This window comes from Protobothrops mucrosquamatus, unplaced genomic scaffold, assembly GCF_001527695.2.
Source record: "Protobothrops mucrosquamatus isolate PMUCROS unplaced genomic scaffold, P.Mucros_1.0 scaffold_23, whole genome shotgun sequence".
Classification (NCBI taxonomy): Eukaryota; Metazoa; Chordata; class Lepidosauria; order Squamata; family Viperidae; genus Protobothrops; species Protobothrops mucrosquamatus.
This window is the reverse complement of record NW_015386099.1, coordinates 1,240,914-1,268,857: the sequence shown is the minus strand read 5'-3', so window position 1 is coordinate 1,268,857 and position 27,944 is coordinate 1,240,914. Positions and strand designations below refer to the sequence as shown.

Here is a 27,944-nt window from a genome sequence, read left to right as displayed (position 1 = left end):
TTAGTACAAAGACAGAATTCCATTTAAGTAGTTCATTCAAACCTACTGCGTTTTTTAAAGAGATATCTGATGAGAGGGGGTTGAAACATCAGCATTTCAACCTTGCAGGCTGTTTTTCTTTCCCTGCTTTATTTCATCAGTGAACAGTTCAAAGGTTCTCTTATTTTTGGCTGCAACAGGTACAACATCTTCGTGTCACTGGCATATAGGTGCAAAGAGCATCAGCAGAACTGTAAAACAAAATGTTTTCTCTTTAATAATGCAGGAAATTGCAATCCAGATGTTTTGCCACTCTGCAGCAGAATACTAAATTCTGCACCAGCAGTTAACACAAATTGGGCATAAGCCAAGCTCCCTATGAAATAAGGAAGGGTTAGGTTCAGAGAGCACCAAAGACCTCAGAGACACAGTGTTTGGGTGGAACTATGGGCTTGTGTGATGCATCTCTTGGTGCCTCCTTCAAAGAGCTGCCTGTTTGTCTGAGATTACACACTAACACAACAAGACACTTCAGAAGTGATGTGTGCATGCTGCCAATACCTGAGATATTTTGCTGGGATCGCACAGCCACTGCACACCCCATGGAAAAGATGCAATTTCTAGAAGACCTTACTCCCTCCAAAGTGCCACTTCGCACTTTGTACAATGCAGACACAAAAAGAACAGAAGTTGCATTGCATTGCATTGGCATAGTGCTGTTTCAGTCACTTACTCCCCCTTCCAGAACCTCTGAGTCTGGAGATGAATTACTGAATTTTTAAACTTTTTTATCTATCAAATTTAGGGATTACGCATCTCACTCACCTAGTGGGCAGTGTACAGCTAAAAGCATAAAAAAACATAAAAATACAAGTAATCCTAGACTTACACAAGTTCACTTAGTGACCGTTCGAAGTTACAATGGCACTGAAAAAAGTGACTTATGACCATTTTTCACACTTAACAACTGCTGCTGCATCCCAGTGGTCACATCATCAAAATTCAGATGCTTGGCAACTGACTCATATTTATGACAGTTGTAATGTCCTGGAGTCATGTGATCCCCTTTTTGACCTTCTGACAAGCAAAGCCAATGGGGAAGCCAGATTCACTTCACAAGCACATTACTAACTTAACAACTGCAGTGATTCACTTAACACTGAGCTGTGGTGGCACAGTGGTTAGAATGCAGTACTGCAGGCTAATTCCACTGCCAACAGTTTGGCAGTTCGATCCTCACCAGCTCAAGGTTGACTCAGCCTTCCATCCTTCTGAGGTCAGTAAAATGAGGACCCAGATTGTTGGGGGCAAAATGCTGACTCTGTAAATTGCTTAGAGAGGGCTGTGAAGCAGTATATAAATCTTAAGTACTATTGCTATTGCTAACTGTGGCAAGAAAAGTTGGGAAAGGGGCAAAACTCACTTAACAAATGGCTCAGCAGCAGAAATGTTGGGCTTCATTGTGGTCGTAACTTGAGGACTACCTGTACTGCTGCCCTTGGAGGTCTTCTGGCCAAAGGGAAGATGAATTACCCCAAATTTAGGGATTGCCCATCTCACTTCACTGAATAACTCTGGGCAATGTACAGCTAAAAGCATAAAAACCATATAAAAATACACAGGCGATGCTAATCATCTGCTTCAAGCATTTACTAGCAATAGTACAAACCTTCCAGCGATTGCCGCACTCATTACAGAGCACGAAAGTCGTCATGGGCTCGTCGGCGCTCCGGGTTTGCACCTGATTGTAGGTGCAGTTCTTTTTCTTGCACTTTCCGCACTGGAAGAGGTCGGTGGCAGTACCTCCTGTCTTTGCCATCTGATGCTCTCGAATAGCTTCTTGGGTCATGGCATTTCTTAGCTCCTTCAGTTCATCACTAGCCATTTCCTGCAATGCACAGCAGTGTTCACTGCACCAACTGCAGCAGCGCCCGTTTAGTTAGGCAGCTTTCATCAGAGTTCAGTCTTGCTGGCCCTGTTCGGTTGCAAAGCTAGTGGAAGCACTGGCACACAATGCTCAATTTGGTTTTAACCTTGGTTAGGAGTTTTTTGAGCAGGGACGACTTTATCTGATAGGTGAATCTGGTTAGTGAATGGGTTATGCCATCCAGAAAATGCTTACTTTAAAAAGTTTAAAAGCAGGGTACGGACACAGCCACAAGTTGTTAATTTGAGCTGAGAGATTAAAAGACTTGGATCAACTGGGCAGCAGGAAAGACCAATGGCTGAGCTAACCCATAATGTACCCTGTTTGGTTTTGGCTTCAATCAGTTGCTAAACTAATGGTTGTAAGTCAAGGGCTACCTATATACAGGTAGTTCTCGACAACAGTTCCTTTAATGACCGTTCAAAGTCACAACCTTTGCAGGTTGTTTGACCATTTTGCACAGTTACAACCTTTGCTTGGCAACTGGCTCGTATTTATACGGTTGCATTGTCCAGGGGTCCAGGGGTCATGTGACAAACAGAATCAATGGGGAAGCCAGATTCCCTTAACAACTGGGGTTACTAACATAACAACTGCAGTGATTCATTTAACAACTGTGGCAACAAAGGTCGTAAAATGGGGCAAAACTCACTTAACAAATGTCTCACTTTAACAGCAGAAATTTGGGGCTTAATTGTGGTCATAAATCAAGGACTACCTGTACAGGGTTACACTACGCTATGCTGTGCTAATTTATTTAGCCAATGACCAGCATAAAACTTGCATGAACCCAGATATGCAATAACTGTTATATATCATTAAAACAGCTGCAAATGCAATTAAAGATTTAAATTAAGGTAATCAAGCTTAACAAACAGATACATTTAAGATCTGATGTATCAGATCTCGATGCAACAGACTTTACACACTATAAAGCCAATCACTGTGACAATATCCAGCTTTTGCATAACGACGCCATCATTCAACCGAAGTAAACTGCCCTGGTGACACCCTCTCTCATTTAACAGACAACCAGACATTTCCTTCCCCCACAACTGATTTGTTAAATTCAAATTTTATTTGTATTATACAGGCCTGAGAAAAACAATATATCGCCTCTTTCTACTGACCTCTGCCGTCATCTTGGCAATTAGGGCTGGCAGGATGGTTCCACACAGCACATTGCGGCGCAAGCCAGGATTCTTGGGGTCCTTCAGGTTGCTAATTCTGCTCCTCACTCGGTTTCGGTATTTCATATCTGTGCTCTTCAGTTCTTGGTAGATATGTGGCAGCATTAAGGAACAATGTTTATTTTAGTCTGGACTAGTTAGTTTGTTCTAGTGATTAAAATACCAGGGAAGAAACCTGTTGTGCCTTAGGCAGGCAATTTGGCTGAGTGACTTTGGCCAATCACCAGGAGATGGCGAGTTCTAGTCCCACCTTAGGCATGACAGCTGGCTGAGTGACTTTGGGCCAGTGCTCCTCTTCCAGCCCAACCCACCTCACAGGGTTGCTGTCGTGGAGAGGAGGAGGAAAAATTATTAAGTATATTCTCTGTCTTGTGTTACTGAAGTAGTAATAAAGGTGAGTTAAAAATTAAATAAACATGTGGAAAATGAAGAGAACATGCAAAAAAAAAATGCATATCTAGAAATTCTTGGGGTTATTTCTGCTTTCTCATCCCACCCTTCTACTCCAAGGACTTTCCCCCATCTCTGAAGGTTTTGATTTTTGTTTTTCGGGTATTCCTGCAAACCTGGGATCTTGTTGCTTCCTCCATCTCCCATACAGGAGGAACAATCCTGAGAATTGCCGTTAGTCCTAAAGCCTAGCTATATCCTTATATATTTCTTATTACTCTCATTTTTAACAACGACTAATATATTTCCAGAAGAACACACTTTCTGTCTGAAGCAGTAGGCAATTAGTTCCCATACAAAATTTCGACCCATCTTTTTAGCCTCCTAAACTTTTAGAAAAAAGTTCAAGAAAACATCTCCTGAATTTATACAATTCAAATGGCTAAAGTTTTTGTTTTTACCCATCCAGCCAACATCTGTCCAATCTTAGCATAAACCTTTCCCAGTCTGATGCATTCGCCACCCATACCAATAACCAGCAGACCCGAATATCAAAAAGATATGATCTTCAATCTCGGCTGCCATCTTATCACAGTTGACCCCAAATTCTTTGTAATCATCTTTGATGGTGACGAAGAAGAGAAAGAAATGAAGATGGGGACAGAAGAAAAAATTGTTCAGCACAACCAGATGAAATTCAGTTTTGTGTCCAACCCCCCAAAATTGAACTTCTATGCTTAGATCAGGAATGTCCAACCTTGGCATCTTTAAGATGCGTGGACTTCAACTCCCAAAATTGCCCAGCCAGTGAGTTGAAATACACACATCTTAAAGTTGCCAAGGTCGGATACCCCTCTTAGTTTAAAAAAAATAAATGCATAAAATGAATAACTGGTGTAAGAGCAACAATAAAAAAATATAATTTCCTATAGAACGCCTATTAATATCAATAATGCAACAAACAGTAGTAGCAGCAGAAAATAATTGTTTACTTCTGAATGTGAATTTTTAAACTGTGGATTGTTGTTTCCACTATATTTATTTGAACCAGGAGCATTTGCAGGTGCTGATGCTTTCATTAAAATGATAAGCAACCAACATCCATAAGCTCTGTCCCTTCCATACCCACATTTAATGTCGTGACACACACCCAAAAGGGCAGAGTTTGCATTGTGATGCTCTTTTCATCATCTGCCTCCCTACAAATGCCTCTGATTTGGACTCACTTTTTATTTTATTGTTGCTCTTCATTTTATCTTATTTTACTGACTGTTTTTATTTCTCTGCATTGTCTTTTATTGTCCTTCCTTTGGAATCTCTATGTTCTGCTGCTACTTGGTGTGGCACCATAAGTAAAATCAATTCTATTGGTATTATCAATCATCTCATGCAGTATTGCAGGCTGACTCTGCTTACTGCTAGGAGTTCAGTCCTGACCGGCTCAAGGTTGACTCAGCCTTCCATCCTTCCAACGTCAGTAAAATGAGGACCCAGATTGTTGGGGGCAAGAGGCTGACTCTGTAAATTGCTTAGAGAGGGCTGTAAAGCACTGCTAAGCGGTATATAAATCTAAGTGCTATTGCTATCTTTATATCAATTACTGTGGAAATGCTTTGTAGTCATGTAATCTAATCCAGGGCTTTTCAACCTTTTCACCCATTGTACCACTTTTAGGATATGGCAACATCCGAGTACCACCAGTCGCCTAGCAAGGTGTCAAAAACTTGTTGACCCAAAACAAGAGAGGAAAAAGTGATGAAGTACAGGTAGTCCTCGACTTACAACAGTTCGCTTAGTGACTGTTCGAAGTTACAATGGCACTGAAAAAAGTGCCCCCTAAGCCACAGCCGAGCAAGACACCTGCCTGCCCGCCTGACGGCGCTCTTACTCCTGTCCGAGGTTTCCATTGTTGTGAGCATTTCTGTTGAGGATTGGCAGCGGGGGTGGGGTGGGGGGTGTTTGGTTTTTATTCCCCCCGTTTGCTGGGTGGTTGCAGCAGGTTTTGGTCACTTCACATGACCCTGGGACACTGTGACTGTCATAAATATGAATCAGTTGCCAAGCATCTGAATGTAAATCACAAGACCCTGGAGAGGCTGCAACATTCCAGCTGATCGGCGCTTCTTCTGGGCTCAGCAGAAGCACCAGGATCAGTGCTGCTTTCCAGCTGATTGGTGCTTCTTCAGGGCTCAGCAGAAGCACCAGGATCAGTGCCGAGCTCCAGCTGGAGCCTGGCGCTGATCCTGGTGCTTCCACTGAGCCCTGACAGCCCCGAAGAAGCGCTGATCCTGTCGCTTCCGCTGAGTCCTGACAGCCCTGCAACTCCAGCCGTCTCTCACTCAGGCTTATGCGGTGCTGCCACCGGTTCAGCTCATTCCCCTCCCCCGCTACCACTTTTCTAGGATGATCGCGTACCACCTGCGAGGTGCCAATGTACCACAGGTGGTACCCGTACCACTGGTTGAAAAGCCCTGCTTTAGATCCCCTTGACTTTCCTCCTAAGTTAACTTCTAACCCCCGCCCCCCAGGATGTTTTTTTTCCTCACCATCCATTTTCAGGGCTGCAGAGACCATCTCAATACACTTGTCCCTAATGGAGTCTCCAGTCAAGTAGCAGGAGGGCAAGAAGCAGACAGAAGTCCCAAATGTTGGCGTGACAGGGCTGGCAGGCACCTCACTTCGAGATCTGTCATTTGATCTGAGCAGGACATCAAGTGAGATTTTTGTTTTAAATGAAAAATGCTAATACTATCATGACGACCACTTTAATATAGCCTCTAGCCCAAGACAGAAGGCCATTTGGGATCATAGAAGTCAAGAGCAATCAAATGATTTTGCTATCCAAGCCAAACTATGCTACTCGCCTCTTCCTTCCCTAGCTGCAAAAATCCAATAGAGAGACATCAGAAAGCTAATTGTTTGCTTTCTTTTCTTGAAGCTCAGGTTGAGCAAGCTGGAGCCCCTGCTTAATGGCAGGGCCTGTCCCAAATTCCAATCTGGCCTGTGCTACTTACACTTTAAGCCAGGGCTGATGTGATTGATCGGCATGTTCATACAACATGCTTAACCAATTAGGAAAGGATTTAAGAGATGTATTTGTACAACTTTATGAGCTTGGTTAACATGCGTTTCATTTCAATCTTTGGTGCTTAGCTTACAAATCCAGCCTGACTGGTTGCATTGGTAAACCCAGCAAAAGGGTTAAATGAATCTCCGGATTATAAGCTTTGTATGAATGCGGCCAACTTTTTTCAAAGCCAATATTGTATGACATGAAAGCTATTTCTTTTGTCTCTCACACACAATATTAGAACTTCCCATGGAAAACTTGTGCAGAATTCATAAGATGCAAAAATGAAGGCTACACAAGAAGTCATATGCCAACAGCTACAAGGCATATCCTTTCACAAAAGGACAGTCCTCATGTGCTCTGTTTAAAAAGCTGCCAATTCATATTCTGGCCTATGGGAAAGCACCTATAAGGAGGAGCAGCCAGGGATCTTTAAGGAGTTTATCCTACATAAAAAACTGGCCATCAAACTGAACAGGTACTCAAATTACTTGTTTACATAATGAGATATTTCATGTTCCTTTTTAAGTATTGGTATTATTTTCAAACTTAAATCTTTACCAGAATTGCGCACCTCATATCCTGCCAATATCTTAGCCTGCAATTCTCATGATTAATGACTGGGATAGTGGAAGTTGTAGTCAAAGATATGTGCAAATTGCCTATCTCTTAAAAAAATTACATGTGTAGCCTTTTTCTGTCCACTCTAAGAAGTTGCAGTGAAGTTGATGGCTTAGATGGCTTTCAAGAAATGTCAGATAAAAACATAGGGAAAATGTCTATTAACAACTATTTGTTTTAGGGTGATATATGAAACATCCAGTTCTAAAGCACTGTGACAGTGAACAGCAGCTCCTGCAAAAGCAACTGAAGAGGGATATTGTCTGCACACTTTGATTGATCTGTTAAACAATGCCAATTGGCAATTGGAGCCACTTAAATTTTTTGCTCCTGCTCCATTTTTATACCTCAAGGTTTGGCTGTCCTCCTCCATGTAGCTAATTTATTCTGTTTTTCCTTTGGTTTGGAACAGCCCCAACCCAACAATACCTTTCATCTTTGCTATCCTCTTTGCTTTTATGAGATCCAGGAGGTGAGGCTGCTGGGTTGGAGCTGGTAGAGGTTCTCCTAGAGTGGATACAGAGAGGTGCGTCTTAACAATTTCAGTTCAGGTCATGATAATTCAAAGCACAATTTTAGGATTTTTTAAAAACAAAGATGCAGCATAGATTCTCTCCATGCCAACATATGTGATCTTGTCTTTTCTAAGGTAGGAGTATAAGAAGAGTTATTTCATCAGTTTATCAGTGGAATGACTTGCCTCCAGAAGTTGTAGATGCTCCAACAATGGAAGTTTTTAAGAAGAGACTGGACAACTATTTGTCTCAAATGGTATACGGTTTCCTGCCTGAGCAGGGGGTTGGACTAGAAGACCTCCAATGTCCCTTCCAACTCTTGTCATTCTGTATCTTGCTAGATCAGTCGGACCAATGTAGTAGCAGAATTAGCACAAGGGCTGGATTCACTTACCTGTCAACTGACAGTCTCTTGGGAGAGGAAGTAGAGGAAGCAGCAGTAGAGCTGGAAGATCTTGAATCTTTGGAATCCCTCCTTTATCAGGGGAAAAAGGGGTGAATAATATTGGCAAAGATGCATACATCGTTAGACCTCCTTGCCATAAAACTGAGTCTAACTCAACTTACGACTGTAATGACTTATAACAGAAATTCTGATCCCCATAATAGTCATAATTCAAGGGCTACCTGCATCCTGTCAATCACAAAGTGCTTGCATACACTCCCTCAAAGCTCAGGATGCTGTGGGCTACTGCATTAAAACCCATTAATTCTGGCTACAGCGGATGGGGAGGGCAGATGGCCAAGTACATAGAATGCAACATCATTACTGCCCTCATTTGTAGAAAGCTGTACTGCAATTACAAACTCATTTATAATGCAACAATTGCATACACAAACGACAACAGTCGCAATGGATGTTGTATTGATGGCGGTGGAGGGTGCTCCGTAGATATTCATTTGTCTGCGGTCAGCTTAAGAATGATTCTCCTTTTTCCTTTCTAATTCTTTACATCTTTAAGAACCTTCATTGGGAAAGGGTAGCTCTCTCCAGAGCCCTGAAAACATACCTCTCTTTTTTGAGCTCCACGTGTGACTTTTGGGAAGTAGAAGCATCTTTGGGATCTCTGCACAGGGAGAACAAATATTAGACTGTGTTACATCTTGACTCCACAATATTCAGAGGCGACTTCTTGATGACGTAATAAATAACTGTTGTCTCAGTTCTGTAATTCATGACCGTAAGTCATTTCTCAGTCAATTTTCTCTAGATAAAACAAGATAATTACAGAATATCTGTCTTCTAATGACAAAAGACAAAAAAAACACTGAAGCATAAGAAAAGGACACTCAAACTTTACAGACATTCCTCAACTTGTAACCAATCACCTAGCAACCGTCTGAAGATACAACAGACCTCCCTGGGGGTACTTAAAATCAGGTGCCAAAATTCCGATGCCTCAGCAGTTCTGTGATCAGATTCAGCAGCCAGCCTGCATTTGCAGCACCCTGCAGTCACATGACCAGGTTGTCAAGATTGACTCCTAATGCACCTCTACTTGCAGCTTGACAACAGAGACAATCTGGGGGGGGGGAGGGGGAATGCTTGGAATGTATTGGGAGCTGGGAGGGAGGTGAGGAATGTATATGAGCCCTTTTCAGCCTGAGAAAATCCTGAGACTTCAAGGCCGTGCAACGGGGACCTTATGAAGGCACAGACTTTTCCCAAAACAAAGCAAACGTGCTAAATTGGTGGTCAATTGACAGGGGGTGGCCCAAATGGGGGAAAGGGTTAGGGTTAGGGGAAATTAATTATGCTGTTTTTCACGTGAAAACCTCAGCGCAGCGCTGGCTTCGCTTCTCCCCATATGGATCTATCAATAAAGTTATACTATTGGTAAAAAAAATGTCCTAATAGTTTTTCTTTTGCTGCATATGCCAATGGGATGGTTGACACAGGTTTTACAATGGTTTTGCCAAAAACCAGCATTTGCTTCCAGTTTTCAGCAAAACTGGCCATAGTGAACAATTGGTTCATTTAATGACCACGGCGTTCGCTTAATGAATGCTGAAAAAAAAGGTCACAAAATCAGGTCAGATACGTGGGTGAGCCATTTTACAACTGGGCTCCATTACAGTCATAAGTTGAGGACTACTTGCTGTGGTGGGATTCAGCTGGTTCGCACCAGTTTGGCAGAACCGGTAGCTAATTTTTTGTTGCCCAGGCCCAGAACGGACTTCCGGAAGCGGCATCCACACAGAGAACCGGTTGTTCACCTATTTGAATCCCACCACTGACTACTTTTATTTCCGTTTCTTGCTCAGCTTTCTCCAACCTGGTTCCCAGAGTGAAGTAGATTTGAGTTATGTAAACTGCCAATTGCAGGCTTCTTATTTCAAGGAAAAGGCCCATTTCTCCGCCAGAGTACAAGAAGGCTGTTAGAACAAAAATCACAACATCTCCACCTAAATGTACAAGGGGATTAATTGGTTCTAAGTGCAAAAGCTGAAATTGCTTCCCTGTCATCTCAGTCAGTCTTGCTTGGAAGACTTATTGTCAGTTTGAGGCAGCTGCCAAAGAACCTGAAAATAAACAGGATTACAACTGGGATTCCCTGGAGGATTTCTCAACTAAACTTGTGGAAGTTTAAATTAAGTTAATAAAGTATCTGAAGAACTGTCTTGTCCTGTCCTGCTCTTTCCTCCTGGGAAAGGCAGCTGGAGATTTCCCATCTACTTTCCCCATCCAAGCAGAGGCAATTATTTCCCTGTGGTTGTGCCTCCCTTCCTTGAAGAGCCCCTCCCTCAACAACATCAACTTTTCCCTTGTTTAGAAAACCCATTAAAACAATGCTGTTTAATAGATCGCCTGGGGTGTGAAGGTTATCACAGAGATTGAGAGTCCAGAGCAGACCTTAATTGTGAATTCTGATTTCTTTTTAACACATGTCCTAATAAGCATGCCAAGAGATGGGATGCGTTTAAGGAAGGGTTGGGCAAACATCTCTAGTCATCAGCATCAGGGGTGAGTAAAATTGTCCTGATGACATCACAATGGAAGCCCTGCAATTTCTCTACAAGGGCGGAGTTTGCATAATGACATCATAACCTGTGTGATGTCATTTTTTCCAACACCCTAACCTGGTCTTTAAGAGATGATGCATCAAAATCTACACAAAATGTGATTTACTAAAGCAAGTAAATGAACTGCATTTGGGGCTATAGAATGCAAAGAATCGGTGCAAAGAATCAGGTTCATTCATAAAGTTGTAGCACAGAAGATTTATTCAAGCTTATACACAAGAATCTCCTCAATTAGTGATCACCACTAAATTGGCTCTAGAGTCTAGATAAAGGTCAGCAGAATTCAAGTAGGGTTCGACTTAGCTGACAATGAAGGGATTCCAAATTGATGATGCATTTAACTCCGCCTCCCAGCTCTGCCTGCTCTTCTCCTACACAGATCCTACCTAGAGCTGAGAATTGGATCTGATGTCATCTGAGATTTTCCCCCACCCCCTTTTTTACAATTTGGTGAAAACCTGCAAAACAATTACAGCTTTCCCCATCTTTCTGATGCCAACTTGAGACCAAAGATGTATGTGTCCTCTTTATAAAGAGGACAGAACAAATCTGTCCTCTTTATCTCCTCTGTCCTCTGCTATCAGAACAAATACCCAGAGTTTCCAAAGTTCATTTTTCATGGTTGTAATGCATGCACAGTCTCTGCAAGGCTTTTCTTTTCTGGATATGGAAAGACGCAATGAAAACTGCATATGAATAAGGCAAAATAAGTAAGCCTGCTGGTAAAGTACCTGGAAGGTGGGGGAGGGGGGGAGGGAGAGAGACATTTCTCTAGAACTGAATGTGGAGTTTAAAATTTTATGAGATTACAAGTCAAGTGAAATTGCTAAAAAAAGGAGGCAATAAAACATACAAATAAATCAGAGAGCTGTGGCATTTTTTATCTTTTAAGCTCATATTTACAGAAGATCCTACATTTTGCTTAGAAAGGGCAATCTATATTATTTATGAGTTTGGGTAGTAAGGCAGCTGAGAGATGAACACCCCGTAAGCAAGAAATGTACTGAGTCTCTCTTAATTTTGAAGGCAGCTATGGGCCAGCTATGGGCCAGCAATTTTTTTAATACAACTGCCACTCAGTGAGGACCTATTAATGCCATCTCTCTCTGCCTCAATAAAGTGCCACACTTCAATATATTGTTTCTGCTATTGCCAGAGAAAGAAGAGGCGATTAAAAGGTCAGGTGGATGTTATCACCTGGCACAGCACAAGCACAAAAAGCTGTTGAATGCTGCTTTTGTTAAGGACAGGTAACTACCATACATGGCCAACAGATGGCAGCACCTCTCAAGGCAGCACCTGATATGAAAAAAGCTAAGCAGGGACAAATGTGGCTAGGGTTTGGATGAGTTATCCTAGGGCTAAAAGATAGATCAGCTATTTTCAAACTATATACTTGATGGCATTCCATGAGAGACAGGGAGGGAAGGAAGGAAGGAAGGAAGGAAGGAAGGAAGGAAGGAAGGAAGGAAGGAAGGAAGGAAGGAAGGAAGGAAGGAAGGAAGGAAGGAAATCAGTTGAACACTGTCAATATTCTATTATTAGAGCTTTGCCTCTTGATTATGGGTCCTGGGGATTCTTTTTTATATAACAGTTTCCATATACAGTTTAATATGCAATTTAATTAAAGGGTAAAATGATATACAAATGCAAATGTGTTGATTTATGTAAACAGCCATCACTGAATAAAAAAGGCACAAAATTAATCTGGAGGAGAAAAATGAAATATTGAGGAAGAAAGAACAAGGGAAGAGCCATTGGGATCTGCATCTTGTACCACCAATTCTATTACAGAATTGAAGAATATTCAATAAATTGGCCTATTTTTACTCAGCTATATAACCATCAAAGGAGAAGATGTGCTGCAGACTTTATTTAATAAACTTTGGAGGAACTTCCCAAAGCCATCAGCTCAGCTCACCTCTGTCATCTTTCAAGCAGCGAGTTAGCCGAGTCCAGGGACAAAATCTGACTCACTAGCACTGAAGTGGAAAGTGAAATTAAAGAGGCTCTCTGGCAAAATAAAACTGGCATTTCACCAAGGACAAACAAGATCAAGGGAGAAACATTTTTCATCTTAAGAAACCTAGAAGCCGACTCCTATCCTGAGATAAGAATGGCACTGAAGGCCTAATAATATTCTTTAATTCAAAAAGCTAGTAATTACTTTTTAAGTTGTAAACCAGAAGGAGATAATTTTTTACTGGAAGCTGCATTTGAAAAATAATATTTGCAGCTGTAAAGATTGTAATATTATTGGATGAGCAGAAATATTTTGGCCTTTTGAGGCAGATTTGAGAAGAGTTAACTATGTCCATTGTGCTGATAAATTTCAGTAATCCCAACTCATTGGGGGGGGAGGGGTGTTAAGGAAAGTAGTATCTGGCCAGCAAATCTTGTCATTTCTTTCTTAAACGGATCTACCCACTGTAAGGAAAGTTGGCAGAAAGGGAAATTCTTACTTTCTCCCCCACAGAAGCTTGCAAGTAGGGAAGAAAAGGTCTTTGGATATCCAGTGAGGAATCAAAATGCAGGTTCCAAAGCATCAAGGCTATATCTGTACTAGTCAATGCTAAGAGTATGCACCAAAAGAACAGTAGGTGACATATCCCTGCAAACGAAGAGATGCATTCATATTTATGTATTTCAGAAAGGAAAATAAGGCCTATTTATAAGTAATAATGTAATAGATCTCAGGTTACTTCCTGCCCTCCTGTTATCTGCAGAGAACAACGGTCTTAGTTAGAAAAAAACATTTGCATCTTGAGGTTCAGGGATTGCTGTGGGAATGTTCTGATACACTCTGAGCTACAAGGACACATTCCTTATGTCTTCATTTATCTATCAAACAACCTCATTCATCTGAAAACCTGATTCCCCCCCCCAAAAAAAAACCCCAGGTATATCTCGTTCCTTTCACATCTTTTAAAATAATTACATTTCCAATTACAGAGCATACCTGTCTGGTTTGGAGACCAAGGAAGAACTACTCTTGAGCATGACTTCGTGTGAGGTGGATTTATTCAGTTTCCTAGAAAGGAAAACAAAGAACAACTGTCAACCTGTGGAGAAGGTCAGAGCTTAGGGATTGAACTATCTTGCTCTTCAACTTGAGAAATTCACACTTCTCTTCCAGGTGCCTCTGTGAAGCCCCAGCTTTCAGGTTTTTCTCCCAAGGTGATAACAATAACTTATTGATCAAAACCAGACAGTGTGCTTTCCATCTGAATTCAGATAAATCAAGATTTGCAAAGGTTCTATGTGATTTTGAACACTTGAAACTGTAAATCAACAAGCAAACAGAAATCAGCAATCTGCTTCACCACCAACCCTGGGAAAAAATCACCTTCACCCATTTTTGTGATTTTTTAAAATTTTTGATTGTGCAGTGCCCTGCTTTTTCCAATCCCCAATCAACCATAATTTTCATTTAATAATAATGTCACCATTTACTAACCAAAAATTATCCAGTTCTGCTTTAAAGCAAGACAAAGGCAAATATCGAGCTAACTGAATCTTTTTTGTTACTACAACTGTAAGATCTAGCAGTCAGATGCAAAAGATAAATGACATTTAGGAAAGCCTCCAATCCCCTCCTTCAATTCTCCCCATTTAGGGAGTCCATTTCAGAACACCCCAAATCTAGAAATTTGATTTCTGCACCAGAATTGAGCTGTAGACTTAAATATTAGTTAAAGCACTCCATTTCTTATACGCGTTCTTTCTTTCATGGGTTTTAACAGTCTGACGTAGGTGGAAAAATATTTTGTGGTCAGAACAATCAAACAGTTAAAGATTTATGATCCATTACAAATTACTCAGAAATCTACTTGTAAAACCCTAGAGCTCTTCTGATTTCAAGAGGCTGTCTTTGCTGTGAAGGGGATGGCTGCCCCCCACAACTGCAGACAACCCTGGGAAAGAATGAACTGCCCCAATTTGTGCCCCCCTGTGCACTCTGAATCAAACCCAAAGCAATGCTCATCCTTATTAAATGCCTTCTCTTCACCCCTTTCTACTTTAAGCAAGTATCTCTAAGCCTTAATTCAGTGATTCTCCTCCACCTCAAAAGATGTTTCTTTTCCATTCTGAGCAGTCCAGATACACTATAGCAAGTGTTTCTCATCCTCAACAATATTAAGATATGTGCACTAAAACTCCCAGAAAGCATGCTGGGTGGGTAATTCTGGGAGCTGACGTCCACACCTTAACATGGCTGCCGTCAAGAAATACTGTATTAGAATGTATATCCTGTAAAACACACTCCGTTGGGAACTACAAATTTCTATGTCAGAATATCTTTTCTTATCCAGTTAAATTGAATCCCAAGGTAGTCCTTGATTTACTATCACAACTGGGACCAGAACTTCCATTGCTAAGCAAGAGAGGTGTATTAAGAAAGTTGTGCCTGATTTTATTACTCTTTTTGTCACAGTAATTAAACAGATCACTGCAGTTAGGTGAATTATGCATTCCTTAAGCAAATTCAGCTCACCCTATTTGATTTTGCTTCTCTGGGAATATTGCAAATAATAATCACATGACTTTGAGTGACTGCAACCGTCCATAAATACACACATCAGTATGACTGCCACATGCCTGAATTTTGATATCGTGACCATGGGGATGCTGTGATGGTTGTTAAATGCAATAACCAGTTGTAAGTCACTTTTTTCAGTGCCGCTGTGACTTTGAACAGTTGCTAAACAGATGATTGTAAATTAAGGACTACCTATGTAAGTGAAGACTTAAGCATCCAGGCCAAAAGTATCTGAAAAGGTTAAATCATGGCAACTGGACCAAAGTTTATTAAACCAAGACATTTTGTTACTCATCCAAGTAACTTCTTCAGTCAAAATGATGATTTGGCCTGGATGCTTGAGTCTTCATTTACATATTGCAATACATTTGGGGAGAAATCCCTGCAGTTGGTACGGCAAGAATTACCACAGTCCAACAGTTCTCCGACTCTCTGCCTAACTATTTTTTTATTTTGACTGAAGAAGTTACTTGGATGAGTAACAAAATGTCTCTGTTTAATAAACTTTGGTCTAGTTGCCATGATTTAACATTTTTAGATACTTAAGGACTGCCTGCATTCAATTCTGCTCTCTCAAGTTTACCCATCATACATAGATAGATAGATAGATAGATAGATAGATAGATAGATAGATAGATAGATAGATAGATAGATAGATAGATAGATAGATGATAGATAGATAGATAGATAGATAGATAGATAGATAGATAGATAGATAGATAGATAGATAGATAGATAGATAGACCTTTATTGTCATTTTTTTTACTGTGGGCAAAATGGCACAAATTAAAAATGAAAATTTGTTGCTTGCTCTCAAAAGTGTACACATACATTAACACACATTTAAACATGCCATATACAACATATGTATAAACTTACACCTTTACATATAAATAGTAATATAAATATTAATCACTGTCCATCTTGAATACATAGCAGAAAGAGGAAGCTTGAGAGTTCACAAGGTTGATATTGTATGGAACAAAACTGTGGCTGAATCTGGATGTTCTGCTTCAGATACCACGAAGCCTCCTCCCAGAAGGTAACAAGGAAAACAGGTCGTGAAGAGGATGTTTAGTGTCCCAGACAATCTTGTGGATTGTATTGCAAAACAGTGTTATTCTAGCTATTCATTGCACGACGGACAGATTTGTGTAAACAGCTTGAATATGCCAATACCTGTCTTTCTGCTTTCCATCAGGATTTTTGCAGACATCCACAGAGTTGGAAAGTGCCCCTTCAGCTTTCCAGCCAGAGAGAGCAATGTCTTTCTCTTTTTTCCCTTTTTGTGTCCCGGATGACTCTGAAAGAAAAAGGGGGCATTCAGGTAGAATTGTAGCCAGCTGAGCAGCATAAGGATACCACTCAGTCACATGAAAAGTACCACAGTCACCCAAGCCCTTGGTATTCTTCCTTAGGTTGGATTGGTAAGGATCAAAAACTTTAAAGTAAATTTGTCTTTGAGAACAAGGGGTTGCAATAAAAAATCTGAATCCCCAATACTAACTCCCTCCCCAAGTTGTGCCATTACATGTCATTCTATTTGTCAAGGGGAAAAAAGTGGAATTAAGGGCAAATGTCACTTATTTCTAAATCCTTCTTTTATACAATGATTTACATTTATTCCCGATTTGTACTATTTTTGTCCTGCACATTCACAGTTAAAAATAATAACCCCCGAGCAGGCAGGGGTGCAATACACTGAAAAACTAGTTGCAATAAATAAGATTAAAATTTAAAAATAAGTTACACTATTTTTCAAAATTATTGTAGACAGATTATCTTTAAAAATAGGTTATAGGTTATAACTAGTTTAAAATCGCCATGATACAGGACCACCAAGGCAAACAAGAGGAAATGGGGCAGATTAAAGCATCTGGAAAGCGATTTTGTATGTATCCAAGATGCCAGTCCATCATTCCCTTCACATCTAAGAATTCCCCAGATCTGCAATGGCTGGTTGGCATTTCTGATCACCCATCATAAAGAACAGCTGGATTCTTACCTAATAGCCTCTTCCAGTTTTTGATAAGGAGTTTAGCCAGAACCACCACTTCCTTGTCTGAGCAATGTTTACGCACTGTGTTGACAGCCACACCAATTTTGGTGGTCTGAAACAAAGCAAAGAAAGATTTGCACTACTGGAATCTTTTGTGGGGAGAAGAATCTCAGTATCCCCATTTTCAAATCATCATTACAAGGGATGCCAAGACAGAGAAGACCTTTCCCTGTTCCAGATGCTGCATTTCCTTAATTCTTCCTCACCGCCAATGAAAACGATGAAAAATCATGTGTCCAATTTATTTATTTACTAGTTTGATCCATTTACAACCCTCCTCAATTGCCAAAGTGGTGACAATGCATTAAAAAGATCCACATGTGTCGAGAGGGGTAGCAGATTGTCAAAATCTGCACAATCGGGTGCAATTATTATGAAAAGAGATGGGGGTCCATTTTAACATCATGCAGATTCTGGTGCTCCCTGGCAAATAGTCCTGATTGAAACCAAGCAAAAAGAAAATGATAAATCATTGAACAAAACCAGAACAACAGAGTTGGAAGGGACCTTGGAGGTCTTCTAGTCCAACCCCCTCCTCAAGCAGGAGACCCTTTACCATTCCAGACAAATCTTAAGACCCTTGGAGCACCCACAACTTCTAGAGGTAAATTATTTCACTGATTAATTGTTCTGTCAACAAATTTCTCCTTAGATCTATGGTTGGTTCTCTCCTTGATTAGCTTCCACCCGTTGCTTCTTATCCTGCCTTCTGCCTTTTCTAATACTGGTAATAACCAGTATTACCACATTGGGTAATGGGGAGAAAACACTGTAAATAACCAAGGGTCAGACATTTGAGAGATGTGATCTTCAAGGGAATAAAGGACATAAAATAAGTGTTAAAATTCTCTTCAGGTTTTCCAACCATCCATCCGACTAGAACTGAAGGATGGCTGAGGGACATCAAATGCTGTATGGCATTGGATCACTTTTCTTCTCTTAGCCTCCCTCTCAGGGCTGTTGAGAAGACAAAGTAGATACTTGGACTGAGGAAGTCCCTCTGCATTGCCTCTGCAGTTCCTGCAGGAAAGCTGAAATTAACCTAACAGAAGCTGATGACAACCGTTTGTTAGAGATGCCTCTCTCCCATGCTGGTTCTGCTGCCAGTAATTTGCACTATCCTTACCATGAGCATATCAAGCATGTAACAGTGTGCTTAACAACCATGCAGGATTCATTTAACAGTGGTAACCGGAAGTGCTGTAACTGCTGTCACTAAGTGGCACGGTAACATGACATCTTGCTTTACAACTGTGTTGCTTAGCAACAGAGTTGCTGGTCCCAATAACCATTGTTAGGTGAAGACTGGCTGTTTTAGTGCTGAAACACTGTGGAATGCTTGGAGTTAAACAGGCCATGAAAAAGGTTTCAATCTACATTTCCCAAGACAGGGGTCTTCAAACTTGGCCTTTTTATGACTTGTGGACTTCAACTCCTAGAATTTCTCAGCCAGCCAGTCTGGGAGTTGAAGTCCACAAGTCATAAAAGGGCCAAGTTTGAAGACCCCTGTCCCAAGAGAACAAAGCAACCCCAGCCTTACCTGCAGCAGCTCAACGGTCATGGTGCAGCTATTCAATTTCTTCAATAAGTCCAGAGCTCCTTCCTAAGAGGGGGAGTGGGCAGAAAGAGCACAGAAGGCATCATTTAGACTTCATTTTCTGTTTTTCTATCGTTTTTCATCCAAGGCAAGTCCTTTAAAGGTTCCATGAGAGCAAAAAGTGCCAGCTTCTGAAGCAAAGAGAGGTTGCAAATGCTCTCATAAAAACGTCCCCCATCTTGAATGCAGCCGGTCACAAAGCATTCGCTTTTATTTATTTCATTTTTGGCCCACCTTTATTATTTTATAAGTAACTCAAGGTGGTGAACATACATAATACTCTTTCCTCCTCCTATTTTCTCCCAAAGCAAACCTGTGTGGTGGATTGGGCTGAGAAAGAGAGGCTGGCCCAAAGTCACTCAGCCAGCTTTCATACCTAAGATGGGACTAGAACTCACAGTCTTCTGGTGATTGGCCCAAAGTCACCCAGCCAGCTTACGTGCCTAAGGTGGAACTAGAACTCTCAGTCTCCTGTTTCTCTTGATCTTTTAGCCCCCTACCTCCTTCACAACTCTTTCATTTTTTAAGTATTTCCTAAGAGTTTCTGTTTGGCTTCTCTAAGACCTTGCTGCAAATAAAATATAAGGCAAGAGGCAGGGAAATTAAATTGGAATATGCCAGCTTCTCAATCATAAGTTTCTCTTCATTAAAACAATTACAACAATTGATAATTGGGGCATTGGCCAAGATAGATCCCAAACAAGGTGTCTGAAGACATATTGATAAGATGATCTTCGGGCAATAGATATTCCCAACTGGCTTTGTTAGCCACAGACAATGGAAATCAAAAGAAGTTGATTTTTTTTCTTTCTCTAATTTGTGACATTAATAAGAACAGATCCATGAAATAGATCAGTGTTTCTCAACTTTGGCAGCTGGAAGATGCATGGACTTCAACTCCCAGCATTCCCCAGCCAATCTTCTGGGAGTTGAAGTCCACACATCTTCAAGCTGCCAAGGTTGAGAAACACTGAAACAGAAAATCTGGAAGGGAATTTGAAGGGAAGACAAAGATCTTTACAAGATCCTTGTCTTCCCTTCCAATTTTGCTTTTGCAAGGCTCAGGGGTGGTCTCTGTGCCACAAAAAGTCAAAGTGCACGTCAAGTAATTTCCATCGTTATGTTCAGCAGCCAAGCCATGATCTGCATTTAATACAACGCCCCTCGGGGGGGGGAAAGCTCCCCTTTTCAGTTTGTGGTCTTCTTGTTTGGTGAAGCTCCCTGCAGAGATGAAAAGGTTAGCAAGTAAGAAGCTCAGCTACTGGCAACAGCGTAGGTAGAGATCTGGACTACAGCTCAATAGCGCCTCTAATGGTGGTGGTGGTGGAAAACTCCTCTTCCATAGCTTTGTTCAAGACTCCATCCAGTGAGGAGTCTTTGGTGCTCTCTGAGCTTGGTTGTTTTCTTGCAGATGTTTCATTACCCAAACTGGTGCAGTCAGTGCATTGATGATGTTACTTAGTTTAGATAATGAAAAGTCTGCAAGAAAACAACGAAGCTCAGAGAGAACCAAGGACCCCTCATTTTAACCCTGGGTTAGAAAAATTCTCCCTTTTTTTTGTACTCCATCCTGTATTAAAACACCGTAAGTAAAAGAAGTGGTAAATAGCTTTCATAAAGTACTGTATACATCCTGATATCTTTTCCGAGCCTGCTAGTAAGTAACCTCTGTTTCAGTAATATCATCCCCATCTGAATGTCTTCAAAGGCCAAAGATAAATCCAATATATAATTTTGCCATCTGTCTCTTGCATAGATTCAGTTCCCAGCAATTGCCAATTTTCTACTCATTTGGAAAGCTAAGGAAGAGCAGAAGGGGGGAGGGAGTGGAAGAGGAAAGAGAAAGAGAGAGAGAAAGTGATAAAACATATGCTTCTTTCTGTTGTTGTCTTCACGCTGTGATGTATGAATATCAGAAACGGAAGGGACATTACACTGCGCCATTTTGATCACACGATGATCTGTTCTAGAGATAGGTAAAGTTTCCTCGGCTAAAGGTCACACATTATTCATTCATTCTTACCTCTGTACACCACCTACTCCACATTTCTATGGAGCTCGCAATAAAACCACTAAAGCATCAAGAGACAAAACATTTAATACATTGTGTGCTTGTTAACTCTATATCCTTGGTGGTAGAGTCAGCAAATGCTAGACACCAGGAAATTCCAAGACTGGCTGGGGAAGTCAAAAAATAGCCTAGAAGAAGGCAGTGACACATTATTTGCATATGATTGCTTTAAAAACCCAATATGCAGTGGTGGGATTCAAATATGTGAACAACCGGTTCTCTATGTGGATGCCGCTTCCGGAAGTCCATTCTGGGCCTGGGCAACAAAAACTAGCTACCGGTTCTGCCAAAGTGGTGCGAACCGACTGAATCCCACCACTTCCAATATGCATGTGTCCATGACATGATCAAGAGCCAAGCTTAACAGGACAAGATTTTTGTTTTTCTAAAAAAGCAAAATGGAATGAAAAACATTGACAACACTGCAGTTGGGACATGTTTCAAAAATTAGAATCGTGTTTGCTTTACTGTCATCCTTATCCCCTTTGGCTTATCATTTTTATTCCAGAAACATATTGAAGCTGACTGTTGCTTAATATTGAAGAAAATTAGTGGCCTGATTCACCCAGGCTGGCCTTCCCCAAATCAAAAGTTCTAATGCTGCTCCAACATAGAACGTCCACCTTTGTAATTGAAGGAGATCTAGGAAAATAAGATTAAAGAAGTTGTTTGTAGTCCACCCAGGCTAGAACAAAGTTTGCAAGGAAAGTCAAACATTAACCTCCAGGTCTAATCTTGCTGTAGAGTGTTCAGTGCTTTTCATGCTTACATTTCTGGGATTTAAAGGGCTAAAACCTCCGATTCTAATCAAATGTGCTGCTTCTGCTGGCAAAAATATATCTTTCAGCTTAAATAGGTTTCTGGAATAAATATCATAAATCAAAGGGGATAAGGATGACAGTGAAGCAAAGATGATTCCCATTTTTGAAACATGTCCCAATTAAGCGACTAGCCTTTTCACCTTTTTTAAAGCAGGGGCACCTTTCAAGAACAGAATAGCTGACAGAAGCAGCCCCCATGTAAGAATTATAAAGTATTACAGGTGGACAACTTTTGTTCTTCACTTGCCGAAGTGTCAATTAGTCTTTTTTCTGCTTCCACATTCAAGACTTCTTTTTAATTGAACCTTTGAAAATGCTCAGTGTGAGCGTTTAAAGTCAGATGCCTTACCAGTTTAATCAGAGGAGGAATTTAATCATCTGAGTTTCTGTACACCATTGTTGTTGTTCTGTTAGGTCTGTATAGGTTCCAGAGGCCAAGGAACACATTTTGGGGAGAGGGCACCAAATGAGATAGACCACATCACATATATATAAGTGAGAGTTGATTTTTGGAAAGGAATTGGATTTACTTTTTAAGTGTCATTTGTCTATTTGGGGATTTATTATTTTTCATATGAAAAATGGTAGAAATTGTCTTGCATTTTCAACAATCATGCCTAGTGGGACTTCTGAGAGACCAAAAAGGAAAGATGAGGATCAGGTACAGTTCTTAAGCTACAATTAGCTTACTCTAGATTAGGCAATACAACAACAATATCGCTATCAGCAAAACAGTAACCACACTCACTATGAATAGAGGTTGGCCAGTTGTAGAAGAGCGAATCACTTTGGTCTAGTGCAGGGGTCTTCAGACTTGGCCCTTTTATGACTTGTCGACTTCAACTCCCAGTATGCCTGGCTGAGGAATTCTGGGAGTTGAAGTCCACAAGTCATAAAAGGGCCAAGTTTGAAGACCCCTGGTCTAGTGGTTAAGGCACCAGGGTAGAAAGCATGAGACCATGAGTTCGAGTCCCACCTTAGTCATGAAAGCTGGCTGGGTGATTTTGGACCAGTCACTCTCTTTCAGCTCACCTCACCTCACAGGGTTGTTATTGTGGCAAAAATAGGAAGAGGAAGGTGTGACGGATATGTTCGCCACCTTGACTCATTTGTAAAAATAATAAAGGCAAGATATAAACAAATTAAAAAAAATATCAATATCAGCAACAAAGTAACCATGAATAGAGAGGTTGGGCAGTTGTGGAAGAGTTGGCCCTGGAATGGATTTATTGAACCAACTTGAATGCTGCCAGTGGAAAAGTCTACGTAGAGCCAAGGTCTGGCAAACAAACATTTGATGAGGCTGAAGCATGCACTATGGGAAGAAAAGCAGGACTGCCTCCTACCTGCTGGCTCAAATCAAAACAGATTTTGTAGCTTAATTACACACCTCTAAGATCTTGTTCCCTTCTCAACCTCCAAGAGCCTTTAGCCGAGACCTTGAATATGGTCAATAAATAATCTAGGTTAACATCATAATTGCCAGTAAATATCTACTTGCCTCCAGAAGTTATGGGTGCTCCAACACTGGAGGTTTTTAAGAGGAGACTGGACAGCCATTTGTCTGAAATTGTATAGGGTTTCCTACTTGAGTTGGGGGCTGGGCTAGAAGACCTCCAAGGTCCCCTTCCAACTGTTATTCTATTATACTAGTAGGAGAAGGACTCTTCCTGCTTCACAAGGGTTCCATTGGCCTGGCATCTTCCAAAATTTCAGGCTGGGTTGTGTCATGTTCAGTTTAAGAAATAGAGATGTGGGCCACTCCACCTTATTGAAAGCAGATAGTGCACAGGGGCCCCTTCCCCTCTCCCCTCCTCCTCCTCTGATATTTCTACTTCTCCCAGACTATCCCTGCCTTAGGAGCCCTGCCCAAAGATCAAATTTAAGAGCTCCAGCCTTTGCCAAACACCTGTTCCCCAAAGCCTTCCGCCATCAGGAGGGTCTGGCTCTGAACGTTGACTGCAACTCAGATGTGATTTCTGCTTGGTTACACACGGGGGAACGGGGGAAGAAAAAGCTGGAACTGAAAGGAAGTGGAAGAGGTCACCGAGTGAATGGGCACTGACTTAGCCAAGGTTACATGAATGTAACCCCCTTCCCCTTCCTCTCCTCCCCTCCCCCGCGCCTTTTCCAAGATGCACGCCTCTCTTTGCCCTCTGAACAATTTGCAAACCCTCCGAAGGGTAACCGAAAGCAGGAAGCGCTTGAAAACAACAACGGCGGATTACACAAACTCCAAAGCCTGCAAAAGCCCGCCGCGGTTGTGTAGCAAGCGAAAGCGCAACCTTAGCCTCCCCCCCCCTCCCCAAGCCAACGCAGACACAACGCGTAACACGAAGTTTTCGCTTACCGTGTTCTTCCTAGACACCATCTTCTCCAACTTTTTGGCCATCCGGATTAGCTCCTCCGCTTGCCCCATGGTTTCGGCCGTCTAAACGGGCGTCCACACGCTCTCCCCCTCCGCCCGGGTCCAGAGATACGTGTTTGTTTATGTACGTATGGATCAAAACACAGCTCGGGGGACGACCCGCCGTCGGGTCTGTTTTCATAACACGTCTAAGGTTTCAGGGGTTCGATTTGTTTATTTAGGAAGGAACGGGGAAAGTGCTTGTGGCATTAAAAAAAAGGGTGGGGAGAAAAGAAAGGAAAAGTTTTTGCGCTAACTAACTACAAGTTGGACCAAGGGAAGAGAAAGCAGGAGAAAAGGGGGAGTGGCGACCCAGGGACTTATAAACGACGGCCATGCAGTCGAAATAGCACCCTGGGACTAGCTAAATATAGGAGTCAAGGATCAACTGGTGGAAAAAAAAAATCGCAGGCAGGGCGAGATGGGCGGCGATTGAGACCACGTGCGAAGGGATGTGCTGAGCTCCAGAGGGTGGGGTTAAAGCAAGGAGACCTTTCCGAGGAGCTGCTTCAGGGTTAGAAGGAGTTCTCGCCCAGCTGCCTTGCGATGCTATTGATGCCCTAAGGCAGGGGTCTTCAAACTTGGCCCTTTTATGACTTGTGGACTTCAACTGCCAGAATTCCTCAGCTAGGCACGCTGGCTGAGGAATTCTGGGAGTTGAAGTCCACAAGTCATAAAAGGGCCAAGTTTGAAGACCCCTGCCCTAAGGCAGTGTTTCTCAACTTTGGCAACTTGAAGATGGGTGGACTTCAACTCCCAGGCAGCTCAGCAAAGAACTCCACCGGCTGGGGGAATTCTGGGAGTTGAAGTCCACACTCATCTTCAAGTTGCCGAGGTTGAGAAACACCCGTCCTGAAGGGTAGGTCTTCCAAGTGACCTTTAAACTCCCATTCAATGGAATGGGGTCCCACACGCCCCATTTTGAAGTTAAGTTATAGCCTGTTGTAACATCAAGGGATCAAGAGCTGTGGCTTATGAGGTTTTGGTTTTGTTTGTTTTGGCCTCAGGTGTGTTAGCTAAAAGTTGTGTTATAGAATCTTAAAAGGGAAATTGGCACCTGATTGGTAGCAGTGGGTTGTTGATACGTTTTGACTGTCAACATTTGAATTGGATTTGGAGGTGGGGAGAGGGGGGAGAGAAAGAGGAAGGAATGATAGTTTTGAACAATATTATTCAAAGTTTGGAGTCATTCTGTTTATAACCTAATTTGACACACCATGTTTTCTTAATTATTAAAGTTGAAGGTACATGTTTTGGTTAACATGTGTATACTTTTCTGTTGTTAATTAGTTCAGCACTATTTTAAAACAAAATAAAATACGGGGGTCATCAAGGTGTGGGAAGTCAGCCCCCAGAGAAGAAAATATTAAAAGGGCAGAAAAATGTATTTCCTCAAAAGGATTTTAAAAGCAGAAACCAACCATGCCCCAAGTCTCTCTGCCCCAAGCAGAAGCCAGCCCTGTACAAATGCAGATGCAAACCATCAGGAAAGTTGGAGCTAGAAGCTTAGGAAGACAAAGACACCTAAAATCTGCATACCCCACCCAAACTCTAGGAGTCATTAGCCCCAGCACCAGGGAAGCAGGATATAACTCTTGGGACATAATAGGATTAACCCACCACCATCAAGAATACCAGAAAGGCACACCCAGGCTCAGGTCAGAATACGTGACACAGGAAATACAAAGCCTGAAACAGGAACAGGAAACTACTTCAAACAAAAGGCTCGAGAGGGTATAAAAACCTACTACCCACATGTGCTCAGTCCTTTTTCTCTCCTCTTTCCTGCCAGAACCATCTTTCTGTCTGGCTCTTCAATAAATTGCAACCTTCTTTCTAAAGCAGTCACCATGTTGTTTATCCCCGGCTTTGACACAATCTTGATCTCCCCAGGACAACAGCCTGCAACACTTTTGAGGACACTCTTTTGATTCCACCTATTCATCTTATCTGTCTTTCTCCCATTCCTTGCCAAATATAATCCTTTTTAGTCTAGTATCCATTTGCATGACAGACTCAAGGTTTATACATTTCATCACTTCAAGAGCCATTCAATCCATGGTACCTTCAGTAATCAGATGTCCATCTCTCCATCTCTTCATTTTCCTTGGTACTCTTTACAATACCACTGAAAAGGCTCTCACTAAAATTGTTATCTTCTGCTCATTGAAGTGCCCTTGTTCTTCATGATCTTGGCTCAGTCTCTGTCTCTTTTCCACCCTAGAATTAATCTCCTAACTTCTCCAACACAGTGGCTTTTATCTGTTGTTCTCCTATCTTCATCAAAACATTAAAAAGAAACTTGTTTTTAAATGTTTTAAAAAATGTTAAAAATAAGGAGAAGCAATTCCCACCTTTCCACTGGAAGAATGAGGCCACAGCTTTGCTTCCCCACCTCATACCACAAAACTTCATTCTTCCGGTGATACCATCACTTCACAGGAAATGCCCCTGGTTTTATTTTAGGGGGGAAATGGGGCCTCTTGTCAGTCATAAAGAATTGGGACCCCACAGTAAGTTCCAATTAAGAGGGCTTATTGCTCATGCCTATACAAAACAATCAAGTCAACAGTCAGTATTAAATTGGTGATGGAAGAGAATCAACAGAATTGAAGAGAGGTTGGACTTAGACATTTGTAGAAATGTAAGGATTCTATACTGATTACTTGCTTGACTCCATCCCCATGCTCTGCCTGCTCTTCTCCTACACCCTTTGCATTATAATGTTGGAGGTCTATTTTGCCTAATCTGACAATGGCTCTATGAGGAAACACATAAATGAATTCTCAACAATATGATTCCTGATTGGGAATTATGAGAGGTACATTCAAAACCATTAATTCAGAGCCAGCAGTATAAATATATTCTCCAAGGATTCCAGCCATGTCTACTCTTGCCAAAAGCAAGAAATTTTCTACCTAATACAAAACCACACTGAATTTCCCAAAACCTTTTAGCCAAGTGAGATCAATATGTCAAGAGTCATGTTGTATTTTCCTGTTCGCAAAGCCTTCAGTCTCTTATAGACCTAAAATGGAAGATATAATTCCTCTCTGATTACTTTGAAATGAAGGTAGACTTCCAAAATCTTTTTCCATAAAAAACAGTACTTTTAAGATCCTGGAGAAGTTACTTTCTAGCTGATTAATTAACTGTATCTTTCAGTAGAGGCTACTACCCCATTATCAGAGAAGAGATTGGGCAGACCCACAATAACTGTATCATATGGAACCACAGTGTTCAGTTTCTTCATCATATTTCATTTAACAGTCAGGGCTCTTTTATCTTCTCAATATCCTTCCGCAGTTATCTTTCACCCTTTTAAAGACAACACACCATTAACATCAACAGAAGCTCCCAAAGCATCACACTGATAAGTCAAAACAAAGTCTTTTGAGCAGAAAAGGAAATGCAAATGTAATAAATACTACTACACTTTTCAAGAAGTTTAAGAATAGTGTGGGAAACTGAAACAATGTGAAAATTTCACCAACTCATATTAATGTAACTTGGAGTCATGTTTTGTATGCTTACAATAACAAAAAAAAGTATAGTGCTGAGTTATTTTACCTGGTGCATTTCTAGGTGTGGATGTAGCCCTTAAAAGTTGTTGCCAGAATCCTCAGGGCTGGATTACTAGGAACAACACATACACACACACAATCAAACATGCATAAACACAGAGAAACTTCAGCAGATTGGCAGTAGTCCATTATTTCTGTCTTTCCCAAAC

General features: G+C 41.3%; 1 protein-coding gene across 1 annotated transcript; it reads right to left on the bottom strand.

Moving 5' to 3' along the window:
• Nucleotides 1–17: 17 nt before the first annotated feature.
• Nucleotides 18–24,424, bottom strand: TCEA3 (transcription elongation factor A3). Its single transcript, XM_015832173.1, has 13 exons — nt 24,155–24,424; nt 18,856–18,918; nt 17,262–17,367; nt 16,436–16,559; nt 13,676–13,747; nt 8,703–8,759; nt 8,087–8,167; nt 7,607–7,684; nt 6,033–6,184; nt 4,050–4,106; nt 3,037–3,191; nt 1,649–1,867; nt 18–230 (listed from the first exon to the last, which is right to left on the bottom strand). Exons 1-13 carry the CDS (start codon nt 24,221–24,223, stop codon nt 222–224), a joined length of 1,242 nt encoding a protein of 413 aa, XP_015687659.1. The 5' UTR covers nt 24,224–24,424; the 3' UTR covers nt 18–221.
• Nucleotides 24,425–27,944: the final 3,520 nt, after the last annotated feature.